The sequence below is a fragment of the Alternaria ventricosa genome (assembly GCF_023758065.1).
Source record: "Alternaria ventricosa strain BMP 2768 chromosome Unknown scaffold_5, whole genome shotgun sequence".
Lineage (NCBI taxonomy): Eukaryota > Fungi > Ascomycota > Dothideomycetes > Pleosporales > Pleosporaceae > Alternaria > Alternaria ventricosa.
Genome location: NW_026055685.1, coordinates 212,454 through 240,220, shown reverse-complemented (window position 1 = coordinate 240,220; position 27,767 = coordinate 212,454). Strand labels below are relative to the sequence as shown.

General features: G+C 52.5%; 10 protein-coding genes across 10 annotated transcripts; 6 read left to right on the top strand and 4 right to left on the bottom strand.

Moving 5' to 3' along the window:
* Positions 1-505: 505 nt before the first annotated feature.
* Positions 506-1,801, top strand: J4E93_003453 (uncharacterized protein; the record flags this gene model as incomplete). The annotated part of the gene is made up of 4 exons (XM_049341389.1): positions 506-581; positions 697-743; positions 844-1,221; positions 1,268-1,801. 4 exons carry the CDS (start codon positions 506-508, stop codon positions 1,799-1,801), a joined length of 1,035 nt encoding a protein of 344 aa, XP_049200894.1.
* A 108-nt stretch (positions 1,802-1,909) lies between these two features.
* Positions 1,910-2,826, bottom strand: J4E93_003452 (uncharacterized protein; the record flags this gene model as incomplete). Its single annotated transcript, XM_049341388.1, has 3 exons — positions 1,910-2,459; positions 2,543-2,667; positions 2,728-2,826. The coding sequence occupies 3 exons, from the start codon at positions 2,824-2,826 to the stop codon at positions 1,910-1,912; spliced, it is 774 nt and encodes a 257-aa protein (XP_049200893.1).
* Positions 2,827-4,144: 1,318 nt separating this feature from the next.
* Positions 4,145-5,018, top strand: J4E93_003451 (uncharacterized protein; the record flags this gene model as incomplete). The annotated part of the gene is made up of 2 exons (XM_049341387.1): positions 4,145-4,275; positions 4,328-5,018. 2 exons carry the CDS (start codon positions 4,145-4,147, stop codon positions 5,016-5,018), a joined length of 822 nt encoding a protein of 273 aa, XP_049200892.1.
* Positions 5,019-6,554: 1,536 nt separating this feature from the next.
* On the bottom strand, positions 6,555-9,030 carry J4E93_003450 (uncharacterized protein; the record flags this gene model as incomplete). Its single annotated transcript, XM_049341386.1, has 3 exons — positions 6,555-8,242; positions 8,300-8,920; positions 8,976-9,030. The coding sequence occupies 3 exons, from the start codon at positions 9,028-9,030 to the stop codon at positions 6,555-6,557; spliced, it is 2,364 nt and encodes a 787-aa protein (XP_049200891.1).
* Positions 9,031-9,483: 453 nt separating this feature from the next.
* Positions 9,484-10,974, bottom strand: J4E93_003449 (uncharacterized protein; the record flags this gene model as incomplete). The annotated part of the gene is made up of 4 exons (XM_049341385.1): positions 9,484-10,036; positions 10,090-10,204; positions 10,257-10,554; positions 10,606-10,974. 4 exons carry the CDS (start codon positions 10,972-10,974, stop codon positions 9,484-9,486), a joined length of 1,335 nt encoding a protein of 444 aa, XP_049200890.1.
* A 1,469-nt stretch (positions 10,975-12,443) lies between these two features.
* On the top strand, positions 12,444-14,405 carry J4E93_003448 (uncharacterized protein; the record flags this gene model as incomplete). The annotated part of the gene is made up of 1 exon (XM_049341384.1): positions 12,444-14,405. One exon carries the CDS (start codon positions 12,444-12,446, stop codon positions 14,403-14,405), a length of 1,962 nt encoding a protein of 653 aa, XP_049200889.1.
* Positions 14,406-16,592: 2,187 nt separating this feature from the next.
* Positions 16,593-17,267, top strand: J4E93_003447 (uncharacterized protein; the record flags this gene model as incomplete). The annotated part of the gene is made up of 1 exon (XM_049341383.1): positions 16,593-17,267. One exon carries the CDS (start codon positions 16,593-16,595, stop codon positions 17,265-17,267), a length of 675 nt encoding a protein of 224 aa, XP_049200888.1.
* A 450-nt stretch (positions 17,268-17,717) lies between these two features.
* On the top strand, positions 17,718-19,295 carry J4E93_003446 (uncharacterized protein; the record flags this gene model as incomplete). The annotated part of the gene is made up of 1 exon (XM_049341382.1): positions 17,718-19,295. The coding sequence occupies one exon, from the start codon at positions 17,718-17,720 to the stop codon at positions 19,293-19,295; it is 1,578 nt and encodes a 525-aa protein (XP_049200887.1).
* Positions 19,296-23,866: 4,571 nt separating this feature from the next.
* On the top strand, positions 23,867-25,471 carry J4E93_003445 (uncharacterized protein; the record flags this gene model as incomplete). The annotated part of the gene is made up of 1 exon (XM_049341381.1): positions 23,867-25,471. One exon carries the CDS (start codon positions 23,867-23,869, stop codon positions 25,469-25,471), a length of 1,605 nt encoding a protein of 534 aa, XP_049200886.1.
* A 1,848-nt stretch (positions 25,472-27,319) lies between these two features.
* J4E93_003444 (uncharacterized protein) lies at positions 27,320-27,745 on the bottom strand (the record flags this gene model as incomplete). The annotated part of the gene is made up of 1 exon (XM_049341380.1): positions 27,320-27,745. One exon carries the CDS (start codon positions 27,743-27,745, stop codon positions 27,320-27,322), a length of 426 nt encoding a protein of 141 aa, XP_049200885.1.
* Positions 27,746-27,767: the final 22 nt, after the last annotated feature.

Genomic DNA, 27,767 nt, shown 5'->3' with positions numbered 1-27,767 from the left:
ACAAGATGATATGAGGTGCTGGATGCGCGGTCCACCTGGGAGTGCGATCACTGCGACGCGCCTGGGGAACCCTCGTCGAACAGCCTTCCTAGTCAATCGGGAGAAGCGCGTCGCGGTTGAACGTTTAAAATGAAATTATATTTTGGGACGGGCCAGTGACGACGCGCAGCGTGGCGGACTAGCCGTTGAATGGCAGAGAGGCTGGCCAGTGGGCCTTTGGTTGTGCGTGCTGCAGGGGTAACGCGGGAGGGCGTGCTAAGACGTCGTGGGCGGTGATGGCGCGAGTCGCAGGAGCCGAGACGAGGGAACGGACGATCGGAGCACGTGATCCAGCGTGACCGATGGGGCTTGGCGGGGTATCGAAGGTGAATGGCTGCGCTGCGCCAACAAGATGTACGCGACAACGCGGGGGGATCTCACGCAGCTATAAACAACGCCCATGATTCTTTTCCTGCCTCTCCTGTAGCGCGTTTGACGTGCGGCTGCTTTTTTGCAACACCTCGCTATGCCTCCACCCCTCAACGGCTGGCGCGACAAGCTCAGTGCGCTCGAAGACTTGTACCAGCGACATGTCAAGGGCGGTAAGTTGGCGCTCCTCCACCTCAAACCCTCCTAAACGCCTGCGCGACCCACATCGGACGAACTCTGCTGCGCATTCTCGTCGAAACATCGCCATGAGGTCTAACGTGGTGCCAGTTCCCAAACCGCCTGTTCTTTCGTCGAGAGTTGCGGCGCTTCTGTCGGTACGTTTCAAGTTTGCTCCCCACCACCATTGCCATTGTTCTCACCCAATGGCACCGCACGCGCCAAACATGCTGAAGTAGCTAACACCCACGCCTGCAGGCCGCCTATGTCTTTATCTACGTAATCCCCTTCTACCTGTCGCCCGCCACGCGACCATCTCCGACTCTCACGCGCGATGCGCCGTCGTCGATACGCGCCCGGGTGCGCGCAGTGACCTTTTCCACCGTCCTATGCTCCGTCCTCACCATCGTCGTACTGTACCAACATGACGCATCGGCCATGGAGATCATCCGTTTGCTTGGCATCTGGCCTGTTTCACTTGTAGATACCTTCCGGACCATGCTTCTGGTGACTATCCTCTTCGCGGGTCCCATCTTCGAGCATGGCATTGTAGACGGTGACTGGAAAGACTGGATCAAACTAAAGGGCGTCCACGAGACCCTGAGCAGCTGGATCGGATACAGGAACTACATAGTCGTACGTCATCTACTTCAGTCCACCCAATGCTATGCTAACTGCCCAGGGCCCCGTTAGTGAAGAAGTCGTCTGGCGCTCGTTAATCATCCCCCTCCATGTCCTCGCGCAGTTCTCCGGCAAGCAGATCGTCTTCCTCACGCCACTGTACTTCGGCATCGCGCATCTCCACCACCTCTACGAGTTCCGCATAACCCACTCTGAAGTTCCGTTCTTCGTCGCCGTGCTCCGCTCACTCTTCCAGTTCACATACACGTCGCTCTTCGGTTTCTTCGCTGCCTTTGTCTTCATAAGAACCGGAAATGTCTACACGTGCATGATAGCGCATACCTTTTGCAACTGGATGGGCCTTCCACGGTTCTACGGTCGTGTGGGTGTCGAAGCCGGCAGTCCCATCGGACCACCAGACGTTGACAAGAAGGACGATGAGCAGAAGAGCGTTCCACTGTATCAGGGCAGGGGTGTTGGATGGACCGTGGCCTACTATATTGTGCTTGTAGCAGGCGCTCTGGGCTTCTACTACCAGCTCTTTCCGCTGACCGAAAGCAGTCACGCTCTGCCTGTAGACTTGACGAAGGCGTAAGATCACCATGCACAGTTGGAACACACCAGGCTGCAAGCAGTAGACCATACTGAGATGTGCTGCACGTTCATGTATGAGGTATAGCACAAGTAATTGCCATCGAGATGCTCATCTGAGTCTCGCAATAGCCCACCAATTATCCTTCTCATACCCCGACTCCAATACAACCCCACCAGCCTGCTCAATATCCCCCTCCAGCTCCCCTTTCCGATACAAATGATAGTATCTCAAGAACGTCTTATCACCATCCGGCTTCGGCGCCTCTTCCTCGTCAGCCTTGCTCTCGTCTTTCTTCTTCTTCCGCCCCTTCTCCTTCTCTTTCTTCTGCTTCAAGACCCACGGCACCATGACGTCCTGCTCGTGACCTTCGTCCCAGCCTCTTCTACTGTCTTTTTGTTCAAGTGCCCAGACATATATGAGTGCTCTGCCACCGCCTAGGCCAGCATCTCCGGTCTGACTCGATGGTGATGAAGGGCGCAGTAAATCCAAGACACACTTCACAGCTTCCACCCTCCGTGCCGGTGTCGACAAATGGTGGATGACCGCTATCGAAATAGCGAAATCAAACACTCCGTTTGGATGAGGCAGAGAGAGATTGTCTGCTACAACTACATCGTGCGGTTCATGTTGTTTCGCGATCTTGACAAGGTTTGTAGATCTGTATCGACGTTAACTTTCAGAGACAACAGCCAGCATTAGTCATAGGATAGTCAATTTGATGAACAAACAGTTAGAACATACCGATCACTACCCACAATCCACACTTTCTTGTTAACCGCCAAATACTTCCCATTCCCACACCCGACATCTGCACCTACAGCGCCATCATGTTGTTCTTTTAGGAAACGCTCGACTATGGGCCAGGGCTAGCATTCGCGTTAGTCATGCATGCGATTTTGGAATATTTGTGACGGGCGGACGCACACCTTGTAGCGAGTGGAAGAAAAGTGGGATGCAATCTCTTCATAAACAGAGTGTACGTGTTCGGCTTCGTAGGATGCGCCTTGGGTTTCTGAGGTTGCCATGGTGGTTATTGCACCGATGGGCGAGTGAAGATGTGACTGCAGGGAGGGCTGATGTGCGTGGTGTGGTCCACGGGTGGTGGATGGGGGAAGGGCCAATGGGGGGTGGAGGGGGTGCCAAGACGCTATTGGGGTGTGCGAGTGTGCGTCTGTCGCACTGCGTCTTTCGGGCTCTACACTGACATCCTCTCACGATGTCACGAGAACGTCGTGTGTGAAGACACGGCGTTGAGATAATCCCTAAATACTTGACAGATATCGAAACCTGACCACTACGTCTGGCAAAGTAGCAAACACCTGCCCCAGAACGCGATGATGCTGAAGCTTACATTATATGCATCCCTTTCCTTCTCCGCCCTGATTGAGCCACGACCTCGCTCATCAAACTACGAATCTCTCTGCTCAAGATGTTATAGCCTAAGGCTTTGAGCGTCCTGATGGCTTTGCTTATCATGGATCTTCATGAAGGCTGCGTGTATGCTACTCAAGTTATCGAGATCTGGGCTATGAGCTGTATTCGGTCTTATCTCCATTCTACTGGATGCACAACTTCGAATTGCGGTAGTTACAGGGTATGTCACATCGCATTCACCGTGCCCGCTTCCGCCTTTCTTTGGGTGCATGTCAAACGATGGCAAGAGGACAATGGCGGTTGACATCGCATCCATTGTTCCTTTGTGGCGGTCATCCTGTGGCTTTAAAACTCGCAATTTCCCGTTATCGATGCCAGTACTTTGTGAACACTACCATCTTCTTTTCCAAACATCGGATCAATTTAGCAATTCTTACAGAAAGTCCACGTCCGAGATGGCCACTCCTAGGGTATATAGGGCCCCATCAGGCAGTCGACGAAGCGCCCGTATCCCGGCGGCTATAACCGGTACTCCAGCTAACGCGCGTGTTAGCTTACGTTCGGACTTGCAGGAGAATCGAGACCGCATAGTATGTTCGTTCCCGAGCTATATTGTTCTTACTGATCATCTCTTAGGCAGCACGTATAAGTAAGAGATGGCTTATGCGTGGGCGTGCTAGGCCACAGAGAAGCAAAGGCTTCGCAACTGGTACGAACTGGTGCTACATCAACGCCGCGCTCCAGGCCCTGATGCATCAGCCCCAGTTACTGAACTGGCTTCAAAATCATGATCGCCCGGTCAGACGAGGCACTGGTGGCAGTAACATACGTAATGCCTGTCGTGCAAATCCTCCACCGTATTGGGGAGCAGCTACCAGTAATGCGGTGCCAGATTGTACTGGATGCATGATGAGAGAGCTGGTCAACACTTATTGGGCTAACACTCCCAACGCCACAGTCGCCCCCGACATGCCAAGAATACAAGGAATCGCATTGGCTGGTGATGTCGCGCAGTTGGCCGCCAACGGCCAGGATCTAGTTCAGCTGGACTCCAACGACTTTTATCAGGTGATTCTGCAACGCTTGCAAGTCGCCAGTGCGTGAGTAAACGTCCCTTCGTACTTTGCCAACATACAAACTTACTAGTTCTAGGACACAAGAGTGGGAAGAGGACTTCCGCGCACTATTCCAGCTCGACAGAGAAGAGCACGGCCGTTGTATAAGATGTGGCCACGAAAGACTCATCGCGCGGATTCCGGAAACAGGCATCCTTCTAAATGTGCCCACGGCCACAACAACTTTCAACGCAGCGTTGTCGAGATTCTTCCAAGAGCGTAGAACGTTTCACTGTGCCATATGTGTAGCTGATACTACCCATCTGGTCACAACCAGTATTCAAGCTGGTCCCCAAATCCTGAAGATCAAACTTGCCATCTTCCAAATGAAAAAGTCGGAAAAGAAAGACAAAAACGGCAATCCGCAGCCTGCTACAGAACACAAGATCAACCACCGCATGGCTCACCCCAACATACTCGACCTAACTCAATATCAAGAGAATGCTCATCTTCCCCTCCGCTACCGGCTATCTAGTGTCATCTCTCACTCTGGCGAAGGAACAGAGACCGCAGGCGGACACTACATCGCGAGTGTTCGCGGTCCAGGCGACCGCATCACTTGCCTCTCTGATTCCGTGAGGCAGACTTTTACACAGGCTCAATTCGAGGCAAGCCCACAGGTGGCGGGAATATCCCCCCCAGCAAAGCAGGTTTATGTACTTACCTACCTGAGGGATGAAGGGAGGTTGCAACGGGAGATAAAAAATCTGGAGTCGACGTTGAATTGAATGGGTGTGGTAAGTTTGGATTGGCAGTTTCCCTCTTTGTTAGGTATGCATGTATTGTAGTCACTGCATTTAATCACGTATGCCGTTATATCCTCGCTATTTTGCGAATAATTTAGTAGTCGCGACATCGAGAGCATCATTTCCAGTGCGATTGCTTGCAAAAGTGGCACCTGCGCGCCCCGTGTTGAATGACGTCTTTGATTCCGGAGCTAGAACTGTGAAATTGGTCTCTCATCGTCAGTACCAAAAGCACGGCACATGCAGAAAGTTTGTCACTTCCGACTCTGAGGAAGGCGCGTTCTGGCCAGGAGGTGGATGCTGCAAATGAGATGGCTGGAGCCTTGAGGGGCCAAAGACACGCTAAAATGCGGCATGAGCTCGCGCGACGCGTCAAGCTTCCGACACTGCGCGATGTGCCAGCAACACGTGGAATATGAGTTTATCTCTATTGTGCCTGAAGCTGACAAGAACAACGATGGCAGTGATGAAGTAAGGGCAGCGATTTAGTAAGTATCGAAACGTATCACGACCAGCGAATCCTGTCATCACACTTACCGTGAATGCCGACAAGTGTCAAACGAAACAAGACATCCGCTAGATCCTCGATATTCAGATATTCGCACCTGTATAGACACCCAGAACGGAAGAGCAACGAGAAACCTTCATCGTCCATCGGCGCTGTCGCACTTCCGTTTCCAAATATGGGTGTTTAACCGGCGGCGCATCACTGGACGATGGCACTGCACGATTAGATGGAACTTCATCAACCCATATTGCGCCGCGTACTGAACCGCAGATTCTCGGTAGAAGAAGCCCTCTGCCGCGTGGCGCTCGCGCTTCCTACAAGATTCAGATCGTCTGCAAAGAATCCTAGACGCTTGGCTATCCGCATCTCACAGCACTTCACACCCAAGTTGCTGCAACGCATACCAAAGTTTCACACCGCCCACAATGTACATCTCAACGCTCATCACGACCATACTCTTCGCTACCGCTGCTCTCGCGACTCCATACCCATGGGCTGCACCACAGGCCAGCATTGTCCCTGCACCCAGCGGAACGCGCAAGCACAACCGCACGCATAGACACCACAAAGAACCGACACCGACATTCAAAGAGCCATGCAAATGCGCTATGCCGGTTGTGCCGATGAACCTGCTCAGCACGAATGAGAAGTGCTTGATGAAGCATGCTGCTGAGATGGGCTGCTACATGAGCTCCAATGGTGGATGCCCGTCGCCGGCGCCTGCTGTAAGTATGAAGATAGAGAGGAAGGAGGTTTGCTGACGAGGTGTAGTGTGGACTTGGGCCGCTGCCGGGTATTCCGATGCAGTAGACAGCGATGCAAAGGGATGATCTAAAATTTTGATTGGATACTGTTCGGGAAGCGACTGAGTCGATTGCAATACGTATCACGCCTTGCCGATGATGCACGGAATTTACACATGCATATACTTCCCAAAAGACTTCCATAAGCCCTACCATCCCCAAGTCCTTCGCAGCACATCTTGCTGTCATACGAGGTTCCTGGTGACACTACTCAGCCCTCCTTCTCTTTCCTTGAGTCCCACCAATACTACCATCCAATGCCCTCTTGCTAACACCCGCATCTCTAACCACCCTCAGTCTGTCCTTCTTCAATGCCCCAGCATGTCTACCTGCGACTTCTTTGTCTGGACAGCCATTCTCGCCAGGCTCGATCAGCGGCTCAATGTTTGCCTCCTTCAGCAGCGCAGGAATTTCGCTAAGCATGGCTTTGTACCGACCTTTCTCTCGGCACCAAAGTATGAGTGCGGTCAGCGGACCGGCATCCACACCTGTAGGCAACGACTGCAAGCCATGGGCGAGGGCAAGAAGCGGGTAGTCGATTTTCTCCCATACATCGTAGATCCATCCTTCAGCAGTATAGCTCGAAGTCAAGTCGATGACCGTGGAATCGACGACCGGAGCGGGTGTAGGTGATGGTGTATCCTTCCCGACTTCATCAATGTCCATCTCTTCGACCTTAACGCAATCCCTCTTCTTGGCAAGCTTAGCTGCACAGGCAATACTGTGTCCCATCTTGATCTCGTCGCCCTGAAGCCCTCGTGTCATGATGATGAAATCTCGTATTTGAGTTCCGGTCACGCCCGCCTTTGTCAAACGCTCAGCTGCATGACCCCAGTAGTAGTGCTGTGGAAAGTAGGACAATAACTCCATGATCGTGAACTCGGTGTCGCCAAGGAAGGTTATGTCCGCCGTGACGGATGTTGCAACACTCTTGAATGGACAAAACAAATTCTTATCCTTGACTCCATCATCTTGGTTCTGAAGCAACACAATATGCTTGTTCTCTGATGTAGTCGGGTCAGGCATGGCAAGCATCATCAGCTCGGGGATAGGTAACTTGAGCTTGCGCGTGGAGCGTATTGCGCCGGTTCCTCGCCAGTTCATGCCAGGTGTGGGGATGAAGTCAGCGTCAGGGTTGGTCTCCTTGAATGATAGCCAGCGCCACGCATCGCAGATGTCGAAAACCTTGTCTGGACAGTCGCGGGTTTCACTCCATGGAAAGCTGATGACAGGCGCAAAAGTGTCGGAGGCGACAGGACTGGTAAGCTCATAGCTCCCGAGCTGTTCGTTCGGAGCATTGGAGGGGGCGTGGAAGTCAATCTGCCCCTTCCAGGGCAAGACCCAATCAACACCGTCGAAGTTGAATACGTCGGTATCGCTTCCATCGCTGAGTTTGAGCATCTCGGGTACCAGTCCGTACTCAGGGTGTAGTTCACCACCTGGTACATACTTGTGCAAGCCTTGTTGGTGAAGTTCTTCGCATGTAAGCGGCATGGGCCCAACCGGTGTGAGCTTGAATGCTTGACGATATGGATCGAAGGCGATGGGTAAGAGACCAGACCATGACACATGCTTCCATCCCATAGGAAGGACAAGCTTCTGAACCAAGGTGAAGTCGGGTAAGCCGCCAATGATCGGGACGAAGGCTTGATGGAAAAGAAGGCGTGGGTCCATAGAAGGATATGGGTAGGAAGGGTGTGTGCTTCCTCCGGGCGGATATTGTAACTGCCAAGATAGCGAATGAATAGTGGGTAGTCCATCGAACGGTACGGGATCGGCCTTGATAGGCTCGGTGCTGAAGCTGAACTCCGAGTGCGCTGCAGCCTCCGGTGCTTTCGTTGCCGGAAGTAGTTTACGAAGAGTTCTGGGCGCTGCGACTGGTACTTGGATAGTATCTGTTGAAGAAAATGGTCAGCAAATGCGCTGATAGCATTGAGAGAGGAGGCACTTACATATCGGCTTTGGTTGCTTGCGCAGTCGGGTACTTCGGCGAGTAGACGTTGGACTGAGAGTCTGCTCCAGCTCACGAGCAAGCATCGCGTCATCGTGTGTAGAATCATCCATTGACGGCGAAGATATGGGCTTGGCGTCATCAATACCGCCGCCATCTGTATCGATACGACTCTGCTCCAGGACAGGGGCTTGATCGACAACGAACTTGGCTTGAGAAGGAGAAGTTTGCCAGACTAGCTCGGGCTGCAAAGAGCCTGTTGAAGTTGCAGTGCCTGCATCGCGATGAAAGGTTGGTGTCTCTGGCGAAGGTAGTCCATGCCAAAGGATCGGCAAGGGCTTCTTCTTGGGCGTGCATGGTGCGTCGGGCTGCGCTACTTCTGTTTCGTCATCGTTGTTGGCGATAGCGGTCTGACTGTATGGCATCTGGTCGCCCGAGTCGCTCTTGCCATCAAAGACATTGTAGAGTCGTGACAATGCTGCGTCGCGGCGTCGGCTATACTTTGCAGTCTCTACCGCCGCAATAGCGGAAGCGCGACCGTCAACGCGTTGCTGGTAGCTTGCATGCTCGTAAGGAAGATCGTCGTGAACTTCAGGTACAACCTGCGGCGAGTTCACGTTGCCTGTCTACGTGTTAGTGTTCGACTCGTGCCCGATCCATCTAGCAGATAAACTTACTGGAGCTGATGTAGGCCTCCCTGGTGGGAGAGGGCGTACGCCAAGTATGTCCCATGGCTTTCGGCGATTGCGTACTTGCAGTAGTGAAGTGCGGATCGGTGGAAGAAAGCATGCTGGGCGAGTTGAAGTCAAAAGACCTTGTCTAGCGCTGCAGCGAGGATGAGGAACGGTGATAAGAGCGATGATATCAATATGACAAATGGGGAAGATGAGGATGACGAGAGGTGCTGGCTTCACCTTCACTTCTTGCGCACGGACGCTTCATTGTGAGCGCTAGCCGCGTGGAGTGTAGGTGACGGCGACAAGACATGAGAGGAAAAACGCTCTTCCGGTCGATTGAGAGGATGCATGGAATAGAGTGTGAGATAGTATATCAAGATGTGAGCAGGGGACTTGAATATAAAGAGGAATGTAGACTTGACAGACGACAATGTCATCTTCATTTGCTATTACGAGTCAATGTTGATAGACAGCGGTTTATACCAGCTGGGCTAAACCCTACATGTGTCTACCATGTAGTGCCTAATGCGCCAATCGCTGGGCCTTCGCCATCGAAGAACTCTTCATCCAACAGACTGAGCAATACCTGCTGGCCCACCCACTGTTCCTCAGCTGCAGGCCTGATCCTCTCCGGAGGCAAGACGAAACCAAAGTCACCAGTATCGGGCAGTTCAATGGTCATGGAGAACTTGGCGCGACCGATGGTGTACACATGGTCGATAGACGCGCCTGTTGTCGGATACAGGGTTGCGCCACTAGGGCCGTAGGTGTAGGTAGTCGCATTGGTTGAGTAGTAGGCAATGTTTTCGCTCATCAAGGCAGCGGCCTTGGTCCACATGCCAAGTTCTGGCGCGTAGAGAGTCTCCTTGTGGCCGAATGGGTACAGGATCAACTGAGAGTAGCTGTGCCAGTCAATGTATAGCTTGATGCCTTGCTCATCGCGAATCTTGCGGATCAGGTTGTCCATTCCCTGGTTCTCAGGCGTGTCGCGGGGCGCTTCTCCCCTGTATGTCTGCGAGCATGGGTCTGTTGAGGCTCCGCGTGGGTCAGCATCCCAGTTCCTGAGATTGCATGTCAGTGTATGCCATACGCATAGGGCAGCATATTTGCTCACGTCTCCCAGTTCCGGTTCACATCGCGACCATAGCAAGTCTGGTTGGCAGCGTTCTCTGGCGGTGGCATGCGGTTCTTGCGCCATAGGCGGTCGTTTGTTTGAGAAAAGACGAAACCTATCCTGTATTAGCAACAACCAGTGGATCTATCCTTGGTGATGTGACGTACCATCGGGGTTGACAAAGGGAAACATGTAGATATCGTAGTTATCCAGAATGGCTTGCGTGTAGTTGTTTCCTGCCTTGTACTCGTAGGTGAGCGCCTTCGCGATGTACTCAATGGTCATAGCAGTGATCCATTCACGAGCATGAACAGTTCCGTGGTAGATGACCGCGGGCTTTCCTGGACCGTCTTTTCCGTAGAGGTGAACACCGAACATGTCGCGTCCCTCAAAAGACGTTCCAGTGCTTGTCCAATTCGAATTGTCTGGGAACGATTCCTGTAGATCGCGCCACCATGTAATGTGCTAACGATGATCAATTAGCTCTGGATCGAATAGCCGTGACACATAACCTACGTCTTCATACGGGTGGTAGCTATCAAACCACGCATCTTCTGAACCGTTGGTTTGTCTCTTCCAGTCCCTCTTGACGTGTGACTCTCGGGCGATAGAGTGGGCCAGGTTCTCATGCAAAGTTCGGGACTTGAGCCCCAAAGCATTGAAGGCGTCCAACTGCTCGGGTGCAATAAGGACATCCAGGTTTCCACGGATTTCGTTCAAAGTCTCGTGGGGAACAGCAGCAAGAGCTCGCTTTGCTGCAGCATATTGGGATCCAGTAGCTCGGACGCGATGGACTTGGTAGCCATCGTATGTACGGGGCTGCGGGCTGCGGATAGTCGCACCTGCAACGAGGGATAGCCAGGCAAGGCTGAGTACGAACTTCATGATGTTGTTCCGCCACGGAAACGATCAATTGACGAGCGTGAGGTATTCAAGTTTGTAGAAATTGAGCCTTATATAGCTAACCATCTTCCTCACCTGGGCGCATCTTAGTCTGCTGGCACCATGATAAGCACAAAGCGTGTTCTTCCAAGCCATGACCATGGACATTGGCAGCTCAAAGTGTGCACGGTGACATGATTGATGTTGCCCAAGAGCCCGGTTAATCATGGATGAGGTGTAATCGGGACGTTTCCCCAAGATATGGTGGCCTTGACCTGCCAGTTCTGCACTAGACCTGCCATGGCATTTCTGGGCGAGGGGTAACAACGTCATCTGCGGGCTTACTTTGTTCGTGAGTGAATACGTTATTTCGGTGGAAGTAAGCCGAGCAGATTTTGTCGCGTTGCAATTACATGCATAGGTTGTGGCGTAGCAGGCTGGGCGGAGCCGCTGTCCAGGTGGGCTCCAAGGCTGCTTCCGCAATTGCCTCAGTACGACAACGTGAGGCCCAGGAACAGCATCGTGGAATCGGAGAATATCCAGACCATCATTGTTTACTGAACGACCCTACGAACTGGTTGTAATGCACCGACCCGAGTGCCGCAAGGAAATGAGGGGAAGTCGCGGATAGAGTGGGATGATTTCCGGACGGAAGCGACACTAGTACGCAACCAGATTAGCGGTTTCCCCGACGAATGGGCCTACCGCTGCCGACCCCGACCGTGACCCCATCCATCTCATCACATCATCAGCGACTGCAGCATCGATCAGGATACGAATGCCATGGGAACTGCAACTATTGTTGTTTTAAGGTCGTTCGTTTGCCGACCGATATGGCCACCGCATGCTACATCCAGACCTTGCGAAAACATGTGCCATCCAGCAATCTGAAGTCTTCCGTAGACGTTCAAGTACCGACTTTACTAGCAGATGAGCACGACGCAGTCATGTCTTTCATTGAGTTGTTACATCGGACACACAGCGCGAGAGCCAATACCTCAGGTCAAACCGTCTACATCATTGGCGCTGGAGATTTTGCTCCAAACTACGCGACGATGAGAAGCAATCGACAGGCGGGGATATATACGTTGAGCCTATGCAATGTCGATTTTCGGGTTGCATTCGTTACATCAACAGAATCAGTATGTCTTGAGTCTTCTCACGAGCTTCGAAACAAAGAGTCGAACAATGTTCGACTCGACGTCCTTTGTTTCCTTGTCGCCTCGGCCTCCACATGCTCCTCTAGACGTGCGGTCCTCCTCTTGTATACACAGTGCCTTTAGTACATAGAACGGCGAGTGAAAACAATACTGGCTAGCAATTGCTGAACTTTCACCCTACCACGGTAGACTCCCCTTCTTTCGATTTGATATTGTCTCACGAATCTCGACCTTGGTGAGCACAACTCAACTGTCTCACCCCTGACCAGCCGAACCAACTCTCTCACGCTATACTCACGCTGTATTGAAACCATGTCTTCAATCACATTCACGCGAGACGAAGTCCAGGACATGCTCGACGCAGCACAATTAAATGCCGGCCATCTCTTCGCAAACCTTCCAGACGTGCGCGAACTGCTTCAAACGCAGCATCGAGAGAGCCTGATGGAATGCAACTCCCGGGGTATTGATCAAATGAAGGTGCTTCAGCAATCATTGCGCGAGGAGAGCAAGATCATCGATGGCCACAACAAACACCGCCTTGGGAAGGCGAGAACCGCCTTCAATGATCGCGTTATCGACCCAATGATTGCTGTAGAATACAGGGAAGAAGAAAATATCCCTGCAGACCTCCACTGGTATCCACTACACACTGAGGTTGCAATCCACGATGGGTACGCCACGGCTCATCTCTTTGATCAGCCTGAAAGTGACGAAGAAGACAACCAAAAGTATCCAGATGACCAACCTGCCTTCATTGGAAATGGAAACGAAATCCCAATACCTGTCGCTCATCAAGACATTGCTTCCAGTAAGATTGTCAAAAGGAAACCGATTCCCAAAGGAAGGAAATCCACTGGCCCGGGTACCCCATACTATGATAAACTGAAGAATGCGCCTTCGGCTTGGCTGAGTCTTCCCCATGGCAATCTAACTTTGGCAGAAACACTTGCTTTCATTCCGCATGCCATCAAATCCTTCGACATCATGGACCGTTTTCTCCACAATGGCGCCCTATCGGGGACCTTCGCAGACATGATTAACCATTACCGGGACATGCCGTACGGTCCGATCACAAACAATACGATATATCGGATGATGAAGGGGCCAATGCTACATCGCGCGAAGACTGATCCGACTTACGAGGACTGGACAGTTGCCAGACATACGACTTTACCGAGACCTGCTGGATTTGATCCCACCAGTGTCAGCGTAGCAGGCTTTGCCGCACCCTACAACTTCAACTCCCGTGAAAGGACTGTAGCAGCGAATCAACCCCCTCCTAGCATTCCATTTCGCGATATGGCAAACGGAGTCAAGATCATGCCGTCAGGACAAGATGCACTAGATCTTACACGATGTGTCCAATATTGCGTGAAACACAACGATTCGAGCTGGCTATATCCTCAAGATTTCCAGAACCTGGTCGCTCGACTCGGGGGTGCTTCTACTGTGCACCCATATCATCATGACGATGCTGCAATTCGGAGACACACTTCCGAAAAGAAGCGGAACAATGCGAAGCGAGCCGGTGCACGACAGCGTGATAGGAATGGGCGCCTCATGAAACAGTCGAAGGACTTTGTGGTTGACTCAGATGAAGAAGAGCCACTGGATGAAGAGTCTGGAGAGGAGTCTGAAGCAGATCTAGATAACTTCGATTTTGATGCTTTGGACATTGACGACGACGAGCCAGTCACTACCAACAAGAAGGGTTCGAGGCGTAAGAATGTCGTGGAAGATGACACGTCGGACGAAGATGAGATCACGCCGCGTACCCGTAACTCATCGAAACGGAAGCGTACTTTCATGAAAGACGAAGAAGACACCCCACCTAGGCAAAAGTCCAAGCGCAGCAAGAAGACGTCGCGAGGGACGCCTGCATGGCGCTCACCGAGAACCCGGTCGTCATCACGCCTTAGCAAGGAGGTGCTGCCTGAAGCGGTCGACTCTGACTCTGATTTTGACGCTTATGCCGGACCCAAGAAGCGGACCAAGAAGCCCAAGGTTAGCACTCGATCTTCACCTCGCGGCCAGCGCTTCGGTGGCTCATATAACTTCAAGAACGCCCTAGACGGCGAGGAAGAAGAAGATGACGAAGAGAATGAGAGTGAAATGGAACACGCTCCGGCTTCGAACAGGCGGATCCTCACTCCGGCGGAGATGCGTATGGTGGGCCGCACGGGAAATACGGGTGTAAACAACGTTGTCGAGGATGACGAAAGCGAGATAGGAGAAGGCGCCTCTGAAGATGACGAGGACTTTGGTTTGTGAGCTGAGCGCAATCCATGTCGGCGATCGTTACAATGGGATGTAACGTGTTTTTTCATCGCGACAGTGTATCCTTCTTGGCCTGTCTCCTGTAGTGGCGTCATATGGCCTATATACATAGATTGAATAAGGCTATGTTTATACGAATTGCGCTTGTCTTTGTCGAATGAATGTTGTTCTCCTCATCAACGCACTATTCATAGTGGCTAATCACGGTGAAAGCGTAGTATCGTCTTCGAGCACGAACATATCCTATAACCTCACCGCCTTTCCCGAATGTGCCATTCTGACCACTCCCACTTTCCAAATACGGTAGCGCAGCAACTGATTGCTGGGACGGTGAGAATGCGCGCGCCAAGTCGTTGCCTTGGCGATACTGAGCTCCACGCTCACTTTTGTCCAAACCACAAAGCCGTATTAAGTCCTCACACTACAGTCACACTCAATCCTCTCGGCCACTTCAATCCACCTCTCCTTGCAAGCAGACAACACCATTACGGAAGTACCGGCGACGAGCTGTCGGCATCATGGCTTACGGTTCGGTCGCCACGCTCAGTACCGTCGAGACAAGGACCGGCAGCAACGAACCTGCCGTACCGTCTTCGAGACAGCACAACAGGCTTCATGGCTATGGCCAACTTGTTGGCGTTTCTAGCGTTCCACTCATCGGTTCAGAGAGTCCGAATGCTCCAGGTAAACTCCCCTCGAATCTGAAGCGATCTTGCACTAACTCCGCACAGTTACGACCATGCTTCCTCCCGCTGTCAACGTTCCGCAGTCTCCGCGTCCAGTAACTACACCAGCTGATGAGTATGCCAGACTTACTCGCAGGCAGCGCCGCGACGCCAGAGAAAAGAAGCGTATCCAGAAGGCTGCGCGTGCCGCCAGGGACGAGCTGTACAGGGCCCGACAGGTTGTCAAGGACGCGCAAGAAGTAGCTCGAGCAGCCAGGGAACATGCTTCTCGATACTCTCATATTCCGGCCCCCAAAAACACTAGAGCTATCTCTTCAACTCCGCGTGTCATCAAAACCAAGAAGTCTAAGAGCAAGTCCGCTGACTCAGTTCATTCGGATCCTGTGGATATGGACGAGACTTGGTCGTGGATCAAGGAGAGTTCGTCAGCAGCCTCTCAGAATGGTAGTGCGCGTGATCGTCACTGATCTTCTTGGATACGGCGGAAACTGGATCTCGCCATGGCTACAAGGGTGTTTTCTCTGTGAAGGCTGTGAACCGTTTTAGCTGCACCACATACACCGAGTGAGTCTACAATCGGGAGGTGAGGGTATAAGGATTGGGTAATTTCTGCGAAGTGTCAGTGGCCTGTGGGCTTTGTCTAGCAAGTTACCCATGCGAGGGCACTTCCGCGTCTTTGCCCCCCGAGATGGACAAGCAATTTACAGCCTCGTCTCACATCTTAGAAAAGCAAAAATGTGAAACACACCACTGAACCGAAGATCTTGTGGGGCGAAAATAATACATTGTGAAGGCTAGCCTTGGTTCGTAGCTCGCCTCCCGTCCACTTATGCAGCCGCGATGTGAATTGCGCCTGCTGTCCCCGCGCCCGCGCCCGCCACCCCCGCTTACTAACCCCAACCTGACCCCCAATATCAGCTGCCTTGCGGTTTTCTTCCTGCTTCCTTCCTCTCATGTTGCGCTCTTATAACCGTGTTTCTCGCTTGTGATGCGCGTTTTATTTTGCGGCGGTAGGCACGGCGCTGCCGACGATGCCCGGGCCCGCTTTCGGCGATAGCGCCTATCTGATTGCCCGAAGAGCAAGTCACCACCCACGGCCGCTACTGTGAACCATGGAAACAGTCGATCAACACGCGCGTTTAGAAGGTCCTTACAGGGATACAAACCCTTTCTCCCTGGGTAACATCACACTTTTACTCCTACGTCGTCGCACAATGGGGCAACTCTCTCGTTTGTCTCTCACGCCCACCACTGCCTATTGAGGTCACTCTCACCATGGTGAAAACGGAGGATGTGAGAGGACCATCGTATAGCTCGGCGTACAATAGCTTTGTGGCTTTACATCACCACCCCGAGGGCTCAAGACCTCAATGCGATCCTTGGATTACAACTCAACCAGACAGTCAAAAGCTACACTCCGACAACGCCCACGACACCTACGACACTACACATTGCGCAAAAGAGCCACTATCACCAACCTCCCGGCCGCCTCACTATGGCTCCAGCTCGTTTACACCTACAGCGCGTTGGGAACCCACACAAGTACGGTTTCCGCAAGTCGAAGAGAACAGAAGACGCACACGCAGTGCCCAGCTACCAGCAGAAGACTCACTTCCACGGCTACTTTCACGGCACCCCGCCACCCGATCCACCTCATATAGCGCCGATCATTCCTACACAACAAAGACGAATTCCGCTGGCGCCCTACTTTCATGAGAATGTTGCGACGAGTGCGCAGGCTGCGGCGTACGAAGATGCTATCACCACTAGAGCCTGGCGCAACGAGTGGGACGTCGCGCCAGATGATTTTGGCCCATCTAAACCCCTGCTCCTCCTCAATCGGCCTGCGAACGTCGACCTAATGAATCACACGTGGGAAACCGAATTAGTCCATTTGTGTCACTGGGATCAATACCACGAGCCAGAAGGTGTGCTTTCTCAACGCTTGGCAAAAGAGAGAAGGAGAACGAAAAAGAAGCTGCTCTTGGGAAACAGCAGGTTCGAGCAAGATAAGATACGCAAGAAGGTGAAGCTGGCAGCTGCGACTGCGGAGGTTGTCGACTTGACTCAAGATGAAACTGTTGAAGGTGGAAACTTCCCAAGTTATGCTGGCATCGAGGAAGCTTGGAACTATCCGCCGGGATATTTTCCCATCACAAGGGGGATTTGAGGCTGCTAGTACTCTGAGCCTAGCATTGATACGGCTTTAATCATGGCACATCCAGAAACTCTTGGAGATATTGTGCGAGATCAGCATGCAAGCCAGACAATATTCACTTCGTTCAGAATGCCCTCATTCTTCAATCTTCCCAAGGCGACGACTTTCGGCGCGGAAATGAAAATCCCTTATCGAAAATACTAAGGGATACGAACACATGGTAGAATAGGCTTCACCGCAACGGTCAGTGAAGGCTACTTTACTCTTTTCGAATTCACTCTGCTTGCTGCTGCGTCTCAAGTATATCAACCTCTCTACTCTGTCCTTGGCACAGACCCACCACCTCGCAACTTACCACCACTCTCGCTAGAATCTACTAGAATTGACTGTAACTATCCCGAAGATAGTATGAGTTTCACGGAGCCTAATACAGGCTACACGCCATCACTACACGGAAACACAATGCGAGCGGGTTCAGGAGAATTGCCTGCGCCACATCAACTCCCTGGGAAAAAGGGTGATGACACAGCAGTGCCGAAAGCTCCATCAAGAGGGAAGCCCCGCGCTCAATTCCTGCTTGACATTCCGGCCCACGAGTACAAGCTGCCTTGCGACGGACCAATCAATGCAACTCTCGTAGATCTGATCGTAATACTCCCACAATGGTTCCGCAATCCTGCTGTCGCATATCGCATGTTGAACAACGGTATCAGTGCCGCAGTTCACTTTGCAATCTTGGACAAGCACCGCCACCTCGGCTTGACCAGTTCAGAAGAAGCGGAGCGCGCCCGCGACCATATCTCGGACACGTATCGAAAGAAGATGCGCAACACATGGCCAAACTGGACCAAAGCGAAGCATCCCGTGCCGTGTGATTGGAATAAGACGGCGATGTCCATCGCCAATTTCTTTCCCGAAGCTGCAAACAGAGATGACTATGTCCCACCGCCGTCGATACCATTCAAGAACTTGGCGATCGGTCTGAAGAGTTTACCCCAGGATGACGATGTGGGCGACCTTACTCGCGCATTGGACTTCGCGCTGCGGTACCAGAAGCTTGATGAGCACGACCATCCGACGGACTTCATGTTCCCGGATGATGTCCAGCTCATTCTCAGATGCATTGGTCCCACTGAAATTACCCAAGACCGTTACGATGAGGCTGTCATAAGTCGGTACTCCGAAGCGGTTCGAGTGGCAGAAAGTGAGCGTCGAAAGCAACTAAATGAACAGCGGCGCCAGCAACGGGCTGCCGAGGAGGCAGCTGCTCAGCCTGTTCCCTATTTCTACCCTGATCAGCCTTCGTCGCTTGGAGGCTTTCCGATGGATCTACTGGCTCAGCAGCAAATGCAGCCGGCGGTTGACTTCTCGTATCCGAATCAAGGATACCACGGTATGCCTCCGACGGGGATGGGCGTTTTAATGCCCAATGCTGAACAGCATCCACCAGGAACGGAAGCCAACTCACAAGATTTACTCCAGTGGCCTCCGCAGATGCAGTCACAGCCTCAAGAGTACAACGAATCGAACTTTGCCGAGCACAGCTATAGCCACCCACTCCGACTGCACCCAGTACGATCGAGATCGCAAGAGGCCGCTGCAGCAGTAGCATCAGAGCTCGTATACCAGGCTTCTCAGCCAGCCCCTGTGAACTTGCCCGCCATCCCCGATATCTGCATACCCGAAGGCTATGTACAAGACGACAACGCTTTCCCAGACTCTTGGCTATATCTCAATCCCCAGGAAGCAGCAGGGCAAATGGATGCACTCATGGCAGCAAACCAGACGTTTGACTTCAGCGACGTGGAACGATTGGCGTGGCCGTCGCTGCAACCCCGATTTAATTATAGTCCTGACACGCCTTTGCTGGATTGTCCGGAGGCGCAGGATTCGCATGATTGGGGCGAGCTCGCTCGTGCGGCGCGATGGGCACGGTCCCATACGCATCCTTGTGGCCGTGCATTCACGGTCGGAGATATCGATGCTGTGTTAGCTTTCTTTGAAGGCCCGGGGGCGCAGTTTGAGCAAGACAGGAGTTGATCTGCTTATCGGGATTTGACGTGTCTATGATCTGAGATGACACGTAGTTACCGTATCGTTAAGAATTCATGTAAAGGCGGAGATAGTCGAGATGTAAATTCATCATGGGCTCCCAAAGTTGCGCAAAACGTACCAAAAAAAGTAGAAAAAAGAAGAAAATCTAGATGGTTTCGTAGAAACTGGGTGTCTAGCTAGATGCTACATTCTCAAAATGCTGTACCTCTGTATCAAAAGATAGTGTGCTACTTCTTCCGTTCAATCACCTGCGTACTTTACAGTGATAAGCCCTACTTTGCCGTTTATCTACCGAATGCCGCCAGAAGAGGGTTTGAGGGGTTGAAGAGTTGTCTGACGGTGGAATGTACCAACTGGCTGAAGCATGCATACCGCTATGATGTCGCCCAGAGTTTAAGTGGAGAATGGTTGGCGTTGGGAAGTGCTGATCCAGTCCTCGATACGCGGTGGAGCCTTGAGCAAAACTGTGTCCCGAGATAAAATGCCAATACACGGTTGAAATGAGATCCATCAGTTCTGCAACACAACCTTATTCGGCCTAGTATAATATGCAGTGATTCTGTCGTTGTCTAGCATAGGCGCGTTTTGCGCATGAGTCTCTAGGGCTGACACGCATCTTGCGAGACGTCGGCTAGTACCCCTCCTTTCCTCTCACGTCAGACTCAGTATAAAGCTGCAGGATTAGCATGTACATCCGACTATGAACTTACAATTGCTTTCGTGCAATCCATTCACTTGTCTTTAATCGATACTCAACCACGAGATTGAACCACCTCAGACAGTTTCGTCCAACCCATTCGAACCACCGATATGCGGGCTCTTCGCTACCATGGTGCTGAGGATATGCGTCTGGAACACGACGTTCCAGAGCCGGTATGTGCAGCCCATCAAGTAAAGATTCAACCTTCCTTTTGTGGAATCTGCGGGTCCGACTTGCACTTCTACTGCATACCGGACGCTCTTCCTTTCAAAGACACGCCTCATCCAATCACCGGCGAGACATGGCCTGTAACTCTCGGGCATGAGTTTTCTGGGGACATCGTCGAGGTCGGAGCGCAGGTGCACAAAGGTCTCAAGATTGGAGACAGAGTGGCCGTCCAGCCTACCATTTGCTGCCAGCAATGCGTTTCGTGCAAAGGCGGCTTAACCAATTGTTGCGATTCGTTTGGGTTCGTGGGAATCATGGGTTGGGGAGGTGGGCTATCGGATCGGGTGTGTGTGGATGCGCAGTTCGTATTCAAACTGCCGGAGAAGATAACGTCAGAAATCGGAGGTAAGACAGTCGGAAAGCTCACTTGAGGTAGGGAAGGATACTGACACAGTGGCATAGCTTTGGTCGAACCGCTTGCAGTTGCTTGGCATGCTGTCGAACAGTCGGCCGCCAAAGCAGGAGACAACATCTTGGTTATCGGCGCCGGCCCGATTGGTTTGGCCATTCTCCAATGCCTGAAAGCCTTGGATACTGCCCAGGTGATAGTTGCCGAAGTTGCTCAGAATCGAAGGGACTTGGCTCTACAGTTCGGAGCTACGGCGGCGATCGATCCGACGGACGAAGACATGGTCTCCAGATGCAAGATGCTGTGCAATGGCCAAGGCCCTGACGTTGCCTTCGACTGCGCTGGAGTAGCTGCCAGTATCAAATCAGCGTGTTTATCAGTTCGAAGCAGGGGAACCGTGGTGAATGTTGCCCAGTGGGGCAAGGAGATCCCCTTCAACCCGGACAATCTGTTGGTTGGAGAAAAGAGGCTGATTACAGGTAAGCCATCACGCGAAACCACTGGGATGATTCGGAGCCTTGCTGACTTATTCCGAGCGCTGAGTTACACCAGTGAGGATTTCGAGCGAGTTATTGACGCGCTGGATAAAGGAACGATCAATGCGGAGAAGATGATCACGCGTACAATTTCGATGGACAGAGTGGTGGAAGATGGTATACTCGCGCTGCTACACGAGAAGGATAAACACATCAAGATACTTGTTGATGTCAGAAAGTAGGGGTACTGCTAAGGTTGATGGCATGAAGGCAGGAACGTCCGACGCGTGAATGACGCGCGACAAGAAAGCGGGGACGGGTGGCGAGCACGGGCCACGATAGCGCCAAGATCTTCACACTGGTCGCTTCCTCCCGACGTTATCTACTTTTCCTTGCAAAAGCTGATCTCTTCTGAATCTATGAGAATCTATGTGTATGGCCACTTATTTTAGCCTTGTTCTCAGCATGTTCACATAGGATCTGGGCAACCGACGTCAACCGTTGGATCGACCTTTGCGACTGTCTCCAGACTCAAGTTCGCACTACCTACTGGCAAGAAGGCTTGTGACTTTAGCAAGGGATAGCGGTGGATAACGGGACTCGTTTATAATTATTCCTCAGGTCGTGTGATCATTACTAGGATCTAAGAGAGCCAACAGCTCAAGTAGCTATACCGATGTTTCCCCGATGTCTATGAAGAGACTCCTGATCTCCTTCGCTTGCATCTCCTGTTATAGTTTCCTGCAGATCCGATTCATCAGCGCGATGCTGCAGCCCCATCGGTTTGAGCCACAGGTGACTCGTATCATCGTCTAGCCGCTCGAACCCGTCGTCGCTGACTGCTTTCGGCCCACTGGACTTGGACTCAGCATTCGAGGACTTCTTTTTCCCCGACGCGTGAGGTGTTGCTGCGGAGCGACCAAGAAGTGGATGCATCAGAGGCACGCATGCGAGGACTACGGCGAGGCATGGCTCCAGGCCACTGAAGATATTGGCTTTGGGGATCGTATAGGTGATATCGGTAAAGTCCATGCTGGATAGGACGGAGATGCGGAAGGCGCTGACGATACAGGTACTGCCTTGGTTAGAACAGAGCTGACGACAGGATCTCATTTCGACTCACAATGTACCCAAGCCGAAGACGGCGACGAGAGTCACTCTTTTGTACGTCGCCATCTGCAGTTGATACAACGGACGCATGGGCAGAAGAAGCACCATGACGTCCGTGACCAAGTTGATAACTCCAGTAATCGTGAATGAGGTGACTTGGTCGCCACAGCTTCCTCCAGGAATCGATTTATCCCAATTGTAGGCGAAAGGCCGGCAAATCAGACAGCCAGCGAGGATGGTTGCGATTGTCCAAGCAACGATGATGGACATGGTCACGTAGGAGCTCCAGACCACCCATCGGATCGGAAAGATCAAGATATAGAGAGATAGAATCGAGATCTTGGTACAGCTGAGACTCAGAACCCACAGAAACTGCAGGGGTATAATGAGCTGCGATAGCTTGGTGATAGGTTCGAGGCCGTACGCTACTACAATGTTCTGGACGTGATCGTAGCCAATGCCGGCATGGAAGACTCCGGTGATACTCATAGACTGCAGGCCAATAGCGAAAATCTGCAAACTGTTAGATGTGTTGTCGATATTCGGAGCTTGATTTCTTACACAGGCGGCAATGATGAAGTAGTCGGCAATTGTCCATCTTTTGTGGGCGATCGCGTGAGCGATCAGTCGTAGGGTAACGGCCAGTGCAGCAAGAATTGAGAAGCTGAATGCAACACCCAGTACTGCTCTCTGGTCATGAGTTCGAATAGGAAATGTGGTGGTCATGTTGTGGTGCAGATCCTGATGCGATAGTCTGGTGTGCGACTCACGCGACGACGTCTACCGTCTGTATCGCAAAATCACTCGCAGGCTCGGAGGTGTATAAACAAGCTGGTCCACTGCGGGAAGATCGCTCTTGGGGAGGAGGTGGGCACATGAGCTGCCGACCTCCCCGTGCGAAGCCTCGCATTTCTGTTTGCGCACCCCATGTCTTTTCCCGCGCTGATCAAGATACCCCTTGGCTTAGGATTCCAACAAAGAATCCTTCGCAGGCCTGAAGAGCCGTTCCTCACCCGACGTGCCGGCTCAGGCGTTCACCCCAACTAGTCCCACGGCCCTAAAAGCGTGACAGCGGCCCCATCCGGCTAGGCTTCATGGCATGTTCTGTGCGGTGTCGCATTCTCGTTGCTGATAGGACGCGTAACCTGCCTTTTGTCTTGTACGAGACCTGCGCACGCAGATTCTCCCACCCGAGCCTGTCCACTACGCTTCAGGCCCGGGGGAGGGCGGGCTATCGTGTAAATACCGGATAAAGCGTGTGCCGCGACGCGAAGGGTTTCGTCATGCGTGGCCTGAACAGATCTATATCAGAGCCCACGCGCGCACGCAGAACGTAGCCAATGTGTAATGCGATGCTGTCCGGGAACGTTTCGGGTCTTCCGATTTTGATCACGTCAGTTATGGCTGCACCTGCAATGGGAGTCCAGTCGCGAGAGGAAGAGCCCATCATGCGCAATACGAGGGCATGGCGCCGAGACACTGCCGTCCAGATCCGAGCAAGTTGTTATCACGATTTCGGGGCTTCATGCGCGAAAGGTGGCCGTTGCTGCCAAGTGCCGGCTGGGCTAACCCGTTTTGGGCATGGTTCCAGGAACGATGGCCTCAGTAATGCCGTGCATGCAGGTATCCGCCATTCTGGTCTTCCTACAAGTGGTTGTGTCGCCCACAGCTGTCCTGGGTTGCTCCTCCAGCCATGTCCAGCCTTGTCGTGACCGTCCTTTTGGCCGTGAGTGCCCTGACCGCACTTTACCTTTACACCAACAAGAGCAAAGATGCATCCGAGAAGCCGCTCCTCAAGCTGCCCCTCATTGGTGATCTCCACAGCTCGCCAATCGAGAAACCACTGGTAAACTGGAGCGCCTGGTCGAAACAACACGGCCCGATTACAGTTCCCAAGCTGTTTGGAATTGTGCCCATTGTCGTGCTCAACTCGTACGAGGCCGTTACTGAACTCTTCAGTCGTCGTAGCCAATGGTACAGCAACCGACCAGCCTCAGTAAGCATGGAAATGATTACTGGGGCTGGGCCAGGGCGTTCTCGATTCACGCTGATGCACGACTATGACGATCACCTAAAACTGCACCACCGCATCCTTTCACCAAGTCTCGGTGCGCCGGCGGCAAGCAAGTATCAGCCGCTTATGGAACTCGAAGCTAAGCAACTGCTCTTCGATCTCATCACTGCCTTGGAAAAGTTCAAAGATGGTTCCACAATCACCACGAAGACGATATATCCTCTGCTCGAGCGGACCCAGTCCAGTGTCATCCTTGCCCTCCATTACGGTCTCCGCATACCCAAATTCGAAGAGCCAATCCTGCATGAAGTCATTGCAATCCAAGCGAAGGTCACACATCTGGCCGCGAATCCGCAGCTCCCGGATCTTATGCCAGTCCTTCGTCACTTGCCCACTTTCATCTCCCCATGGCAGCAGTATGCTGACAAGCTTTACGCGTCTCAGGTCAAGCTCTACATGCGCCTCTTTCGCCATGGCAGAGATGCGCCAGGCTGGAACGCGACAAAGCAAGCAATCGCATCCGCACCGAAATATGCTCCCACCGACTCGCCGGTATCCGATCTTGACCTTGCCTTCACACTCGCGACATCTATTCAGGGTGGTATGGAAACGTCCCCTCGTCAAATTCTCTGGCTCTTCGTCGCAGCAATGCACAACCCTGAGATCATGACCCGTGCGCATGAAGTACTAGACAAAGTCGTTGGCAGAGAGCGTCTACCTACATTCTCGGACCGGCACAACCTCGCCTACGTTGACGCTATAGCACATGAATTATTCAGATGGCGGCCTATCTCTCCTGGTTCTATTCCGCGCCGTGCTGATCGCGCGGATGAGTTCGCTGGCGTGAACATCGCCAAGGGTGTGACCATCATGGCGAACGCGTGGGCCATCGGCCGTGACGAGGCAGTCTTCGATCCTTCGCTTGGTGATGCGCAGGATTTTGTGCCTGAGCGCTGGCTCCGTGATGGGAAGGTTCGTGGTGATCTGCCACTCCCTGTGTTTGGCCAAGGTCGAAGAATATGTCAAGGAAAGCGTGTCGCTACTGACGGAACATTCATGAACATCGCACATCTGCTATGGGCGTTTGATGTGGAAGCTGTACCGGGAGAAGAGGTGGATCCATGGCAAATGATAGTCGTTGGCTTTATGACTGAGCCAAGGCCGTTCAAGTTCCGTCTGAAGCCTCGAGGGCCATGGGTGTTGGACGCTGTGAGGAGGGAGTGGGAAAGCACCGAGAAAAGCTTAGAAGGAGTGATGGGCCCCGCGAACGACGTCGAAACATAGCGTCCATGCCTGATTAGTCTGCCTCGTTCATACTTGATCACTATACTGAAGTCGAACGTCGTCGGATCAGAGCAGTCGGAGCTTACAGGGCCGAACACCATGCTTGCAGTGGCTCAGCTTCCCCGATAGACTCGCTATTGAATGCCGGCGAATTAGCGTATCTGCTGGTCCGACATTTCTTGGACCCTGGATCATGGATAGACGTTCGCTTTAGATAGCTCAGTACAGTATATGCAGAGGTTACATCCACTGGAACCACACTTCCCCTTTATCCTGAGACCCATCATAGGCTAGAGTTTGCGCGGCGCCGTACTCTTGTTATTGGATGCAAGGTGTTGCGAAGATTTTCTTCAATATCCGCGCGCCGCTGACCGGTGCCATCCCATGATCGTCTTTGGCCAGAGAGGTCTCGACTGCTGAGTCGTGGTTACGGCCCGATCCCGTTCCTCGCCAATCACGACCTTGCGGTGAGACAAGGAAAGGATAATCAGCCTAGCCATGTCATGCGGGTGGGTGCGCGAGCAAAACTTGCGTGCGGGACACCTTGGCGAATTGAGTGAGGCCTGAAGATATCGGGTTGCAGCAAATGGAGCCCTCGGGTTTGATGGGCATTGCTAGTGTGCGTTGTGGCCGTGCAAACGCACATTACTCATGTGCATGCTGTGACCTACCTCGTGGCAGGGCTTTTGAGTAAGTTACCTAGCATACAATGGCGGCTTCGCAGAGATGTTACCGAGGGCGGCATTGCGCTCTTGCGATATCCACTGTGTATTGAAACGTTATCATATTGATTTGGAAAAGTACCAACGGAGAGAAACCGAGCCGTTCCGTGACGGAAGACCTAGTGAATGGCGTAACGACCTGGTGCGTCGTAGCTGGCTTGCGAAGCACCTAGCAGCTTTAGCAAAACTCAAAGTAATAGGCCTCCATTGATACACGACTATCAGAGGCGGTGAATCTACAGCGATGAATACCTAAGTAGGTGTCCAACCCGCGACAGCTCTGGACGGCCTTTGAACACATTGCATCTCGGCATCTAGTGCAATGTGGTGTTCTGGATTCAATGCAGATCGTACTCGTATGTTGGCCTTGCATGCGAACTCCGTTCTCGGTCTCTTGAGGCTGTGGGAGGAAATTTACTGTAAGCAGCGGCTCCGCTGCGCTGGGCCACAGTAAATTGATCGATGACGACGAGGTCACGTGAGATGACCCTAGCGTGTTCTGCACCTGCCTAGGTACCGTCGCTGCAACATCGACTGTCCAAGTCTGCCCATTGACCCCTCCTGCATCCTTGCTTGCACCATATTGAATGCCTGTTCTATTGTACACGACAATAGTCTAACCTCGCCTCGCACGATCTGGGAGCCTCGGTTGTTATGTTGAGCCCACGTACGCGTTGCTGGGCGTGCAGATCCCGACGCGTCGCAAAGTTTCGTCAAGCGCATTCGTGGTGTCTCGTTGAGGTAACCGAACAACTAGTCGTCGACAACCTTAGAAGTGCAGGGAACGTAGCTCATTTGCAACTCCCTGCTTTCGAAATTGATAGTCATTCTCTATCAGACTGCAACTGTCTATGGTATCGCATATGCCTCTCGTTCGGCATCCCAATTGTCGTGCACATTCTCCACGTAGATGGCACAAACAGGAACATTGTGCGGTCTCGGTTTCGATGATTTCCCATGCTTTTGGAGGACCGTTTGCTCCTCAGACGCCACCCGGTAGCGTTTGTCCTCTTGCCAGTCGATCTACCCTATTATTTCGATGTCAGTGTATCTGCATGCAATATCGTCGCGAAGACGTACCTCGGACTGTATCGCCTCCATTGGCGCCCTCCAGCACGTTTCCGCCTCAGATGAAAAGATTGTCTCCAGCCGTCAGTATTACTCGGGTCTTCTCCGGTATCGCAATAGTTTCCTCGTCCTCTTTTATTCGCTGTCCACCGGGGCCGTTCATAACGGACAGACACTGCTGGATGTGCAGCTCATCCCGGAACACCATCTCTCCTACTGCGTCCCAATCCATATCCTGAGGAGACCCGACAAGTACAACTGGCGCATCTGGATCCGCTTTTGCTCTGCTTGATGTGACAGCGCCCAGTCGGTCTCCGGCCCCAGTCTTGACGCGTACTACGTAGCGCAACTTGTAAGACTGCGGGGGATGCATCTCGAAGACCTCCTTGATCAAAGGCAGATGGGTTTCCTCCATGTACGACTGGAAATGCTCTGGGGTGATTTCTGGGCGACGGGTATAGAAACAAAGGACTGATACTGTCATGGTGTCGTTTTGGAGTGTCGGC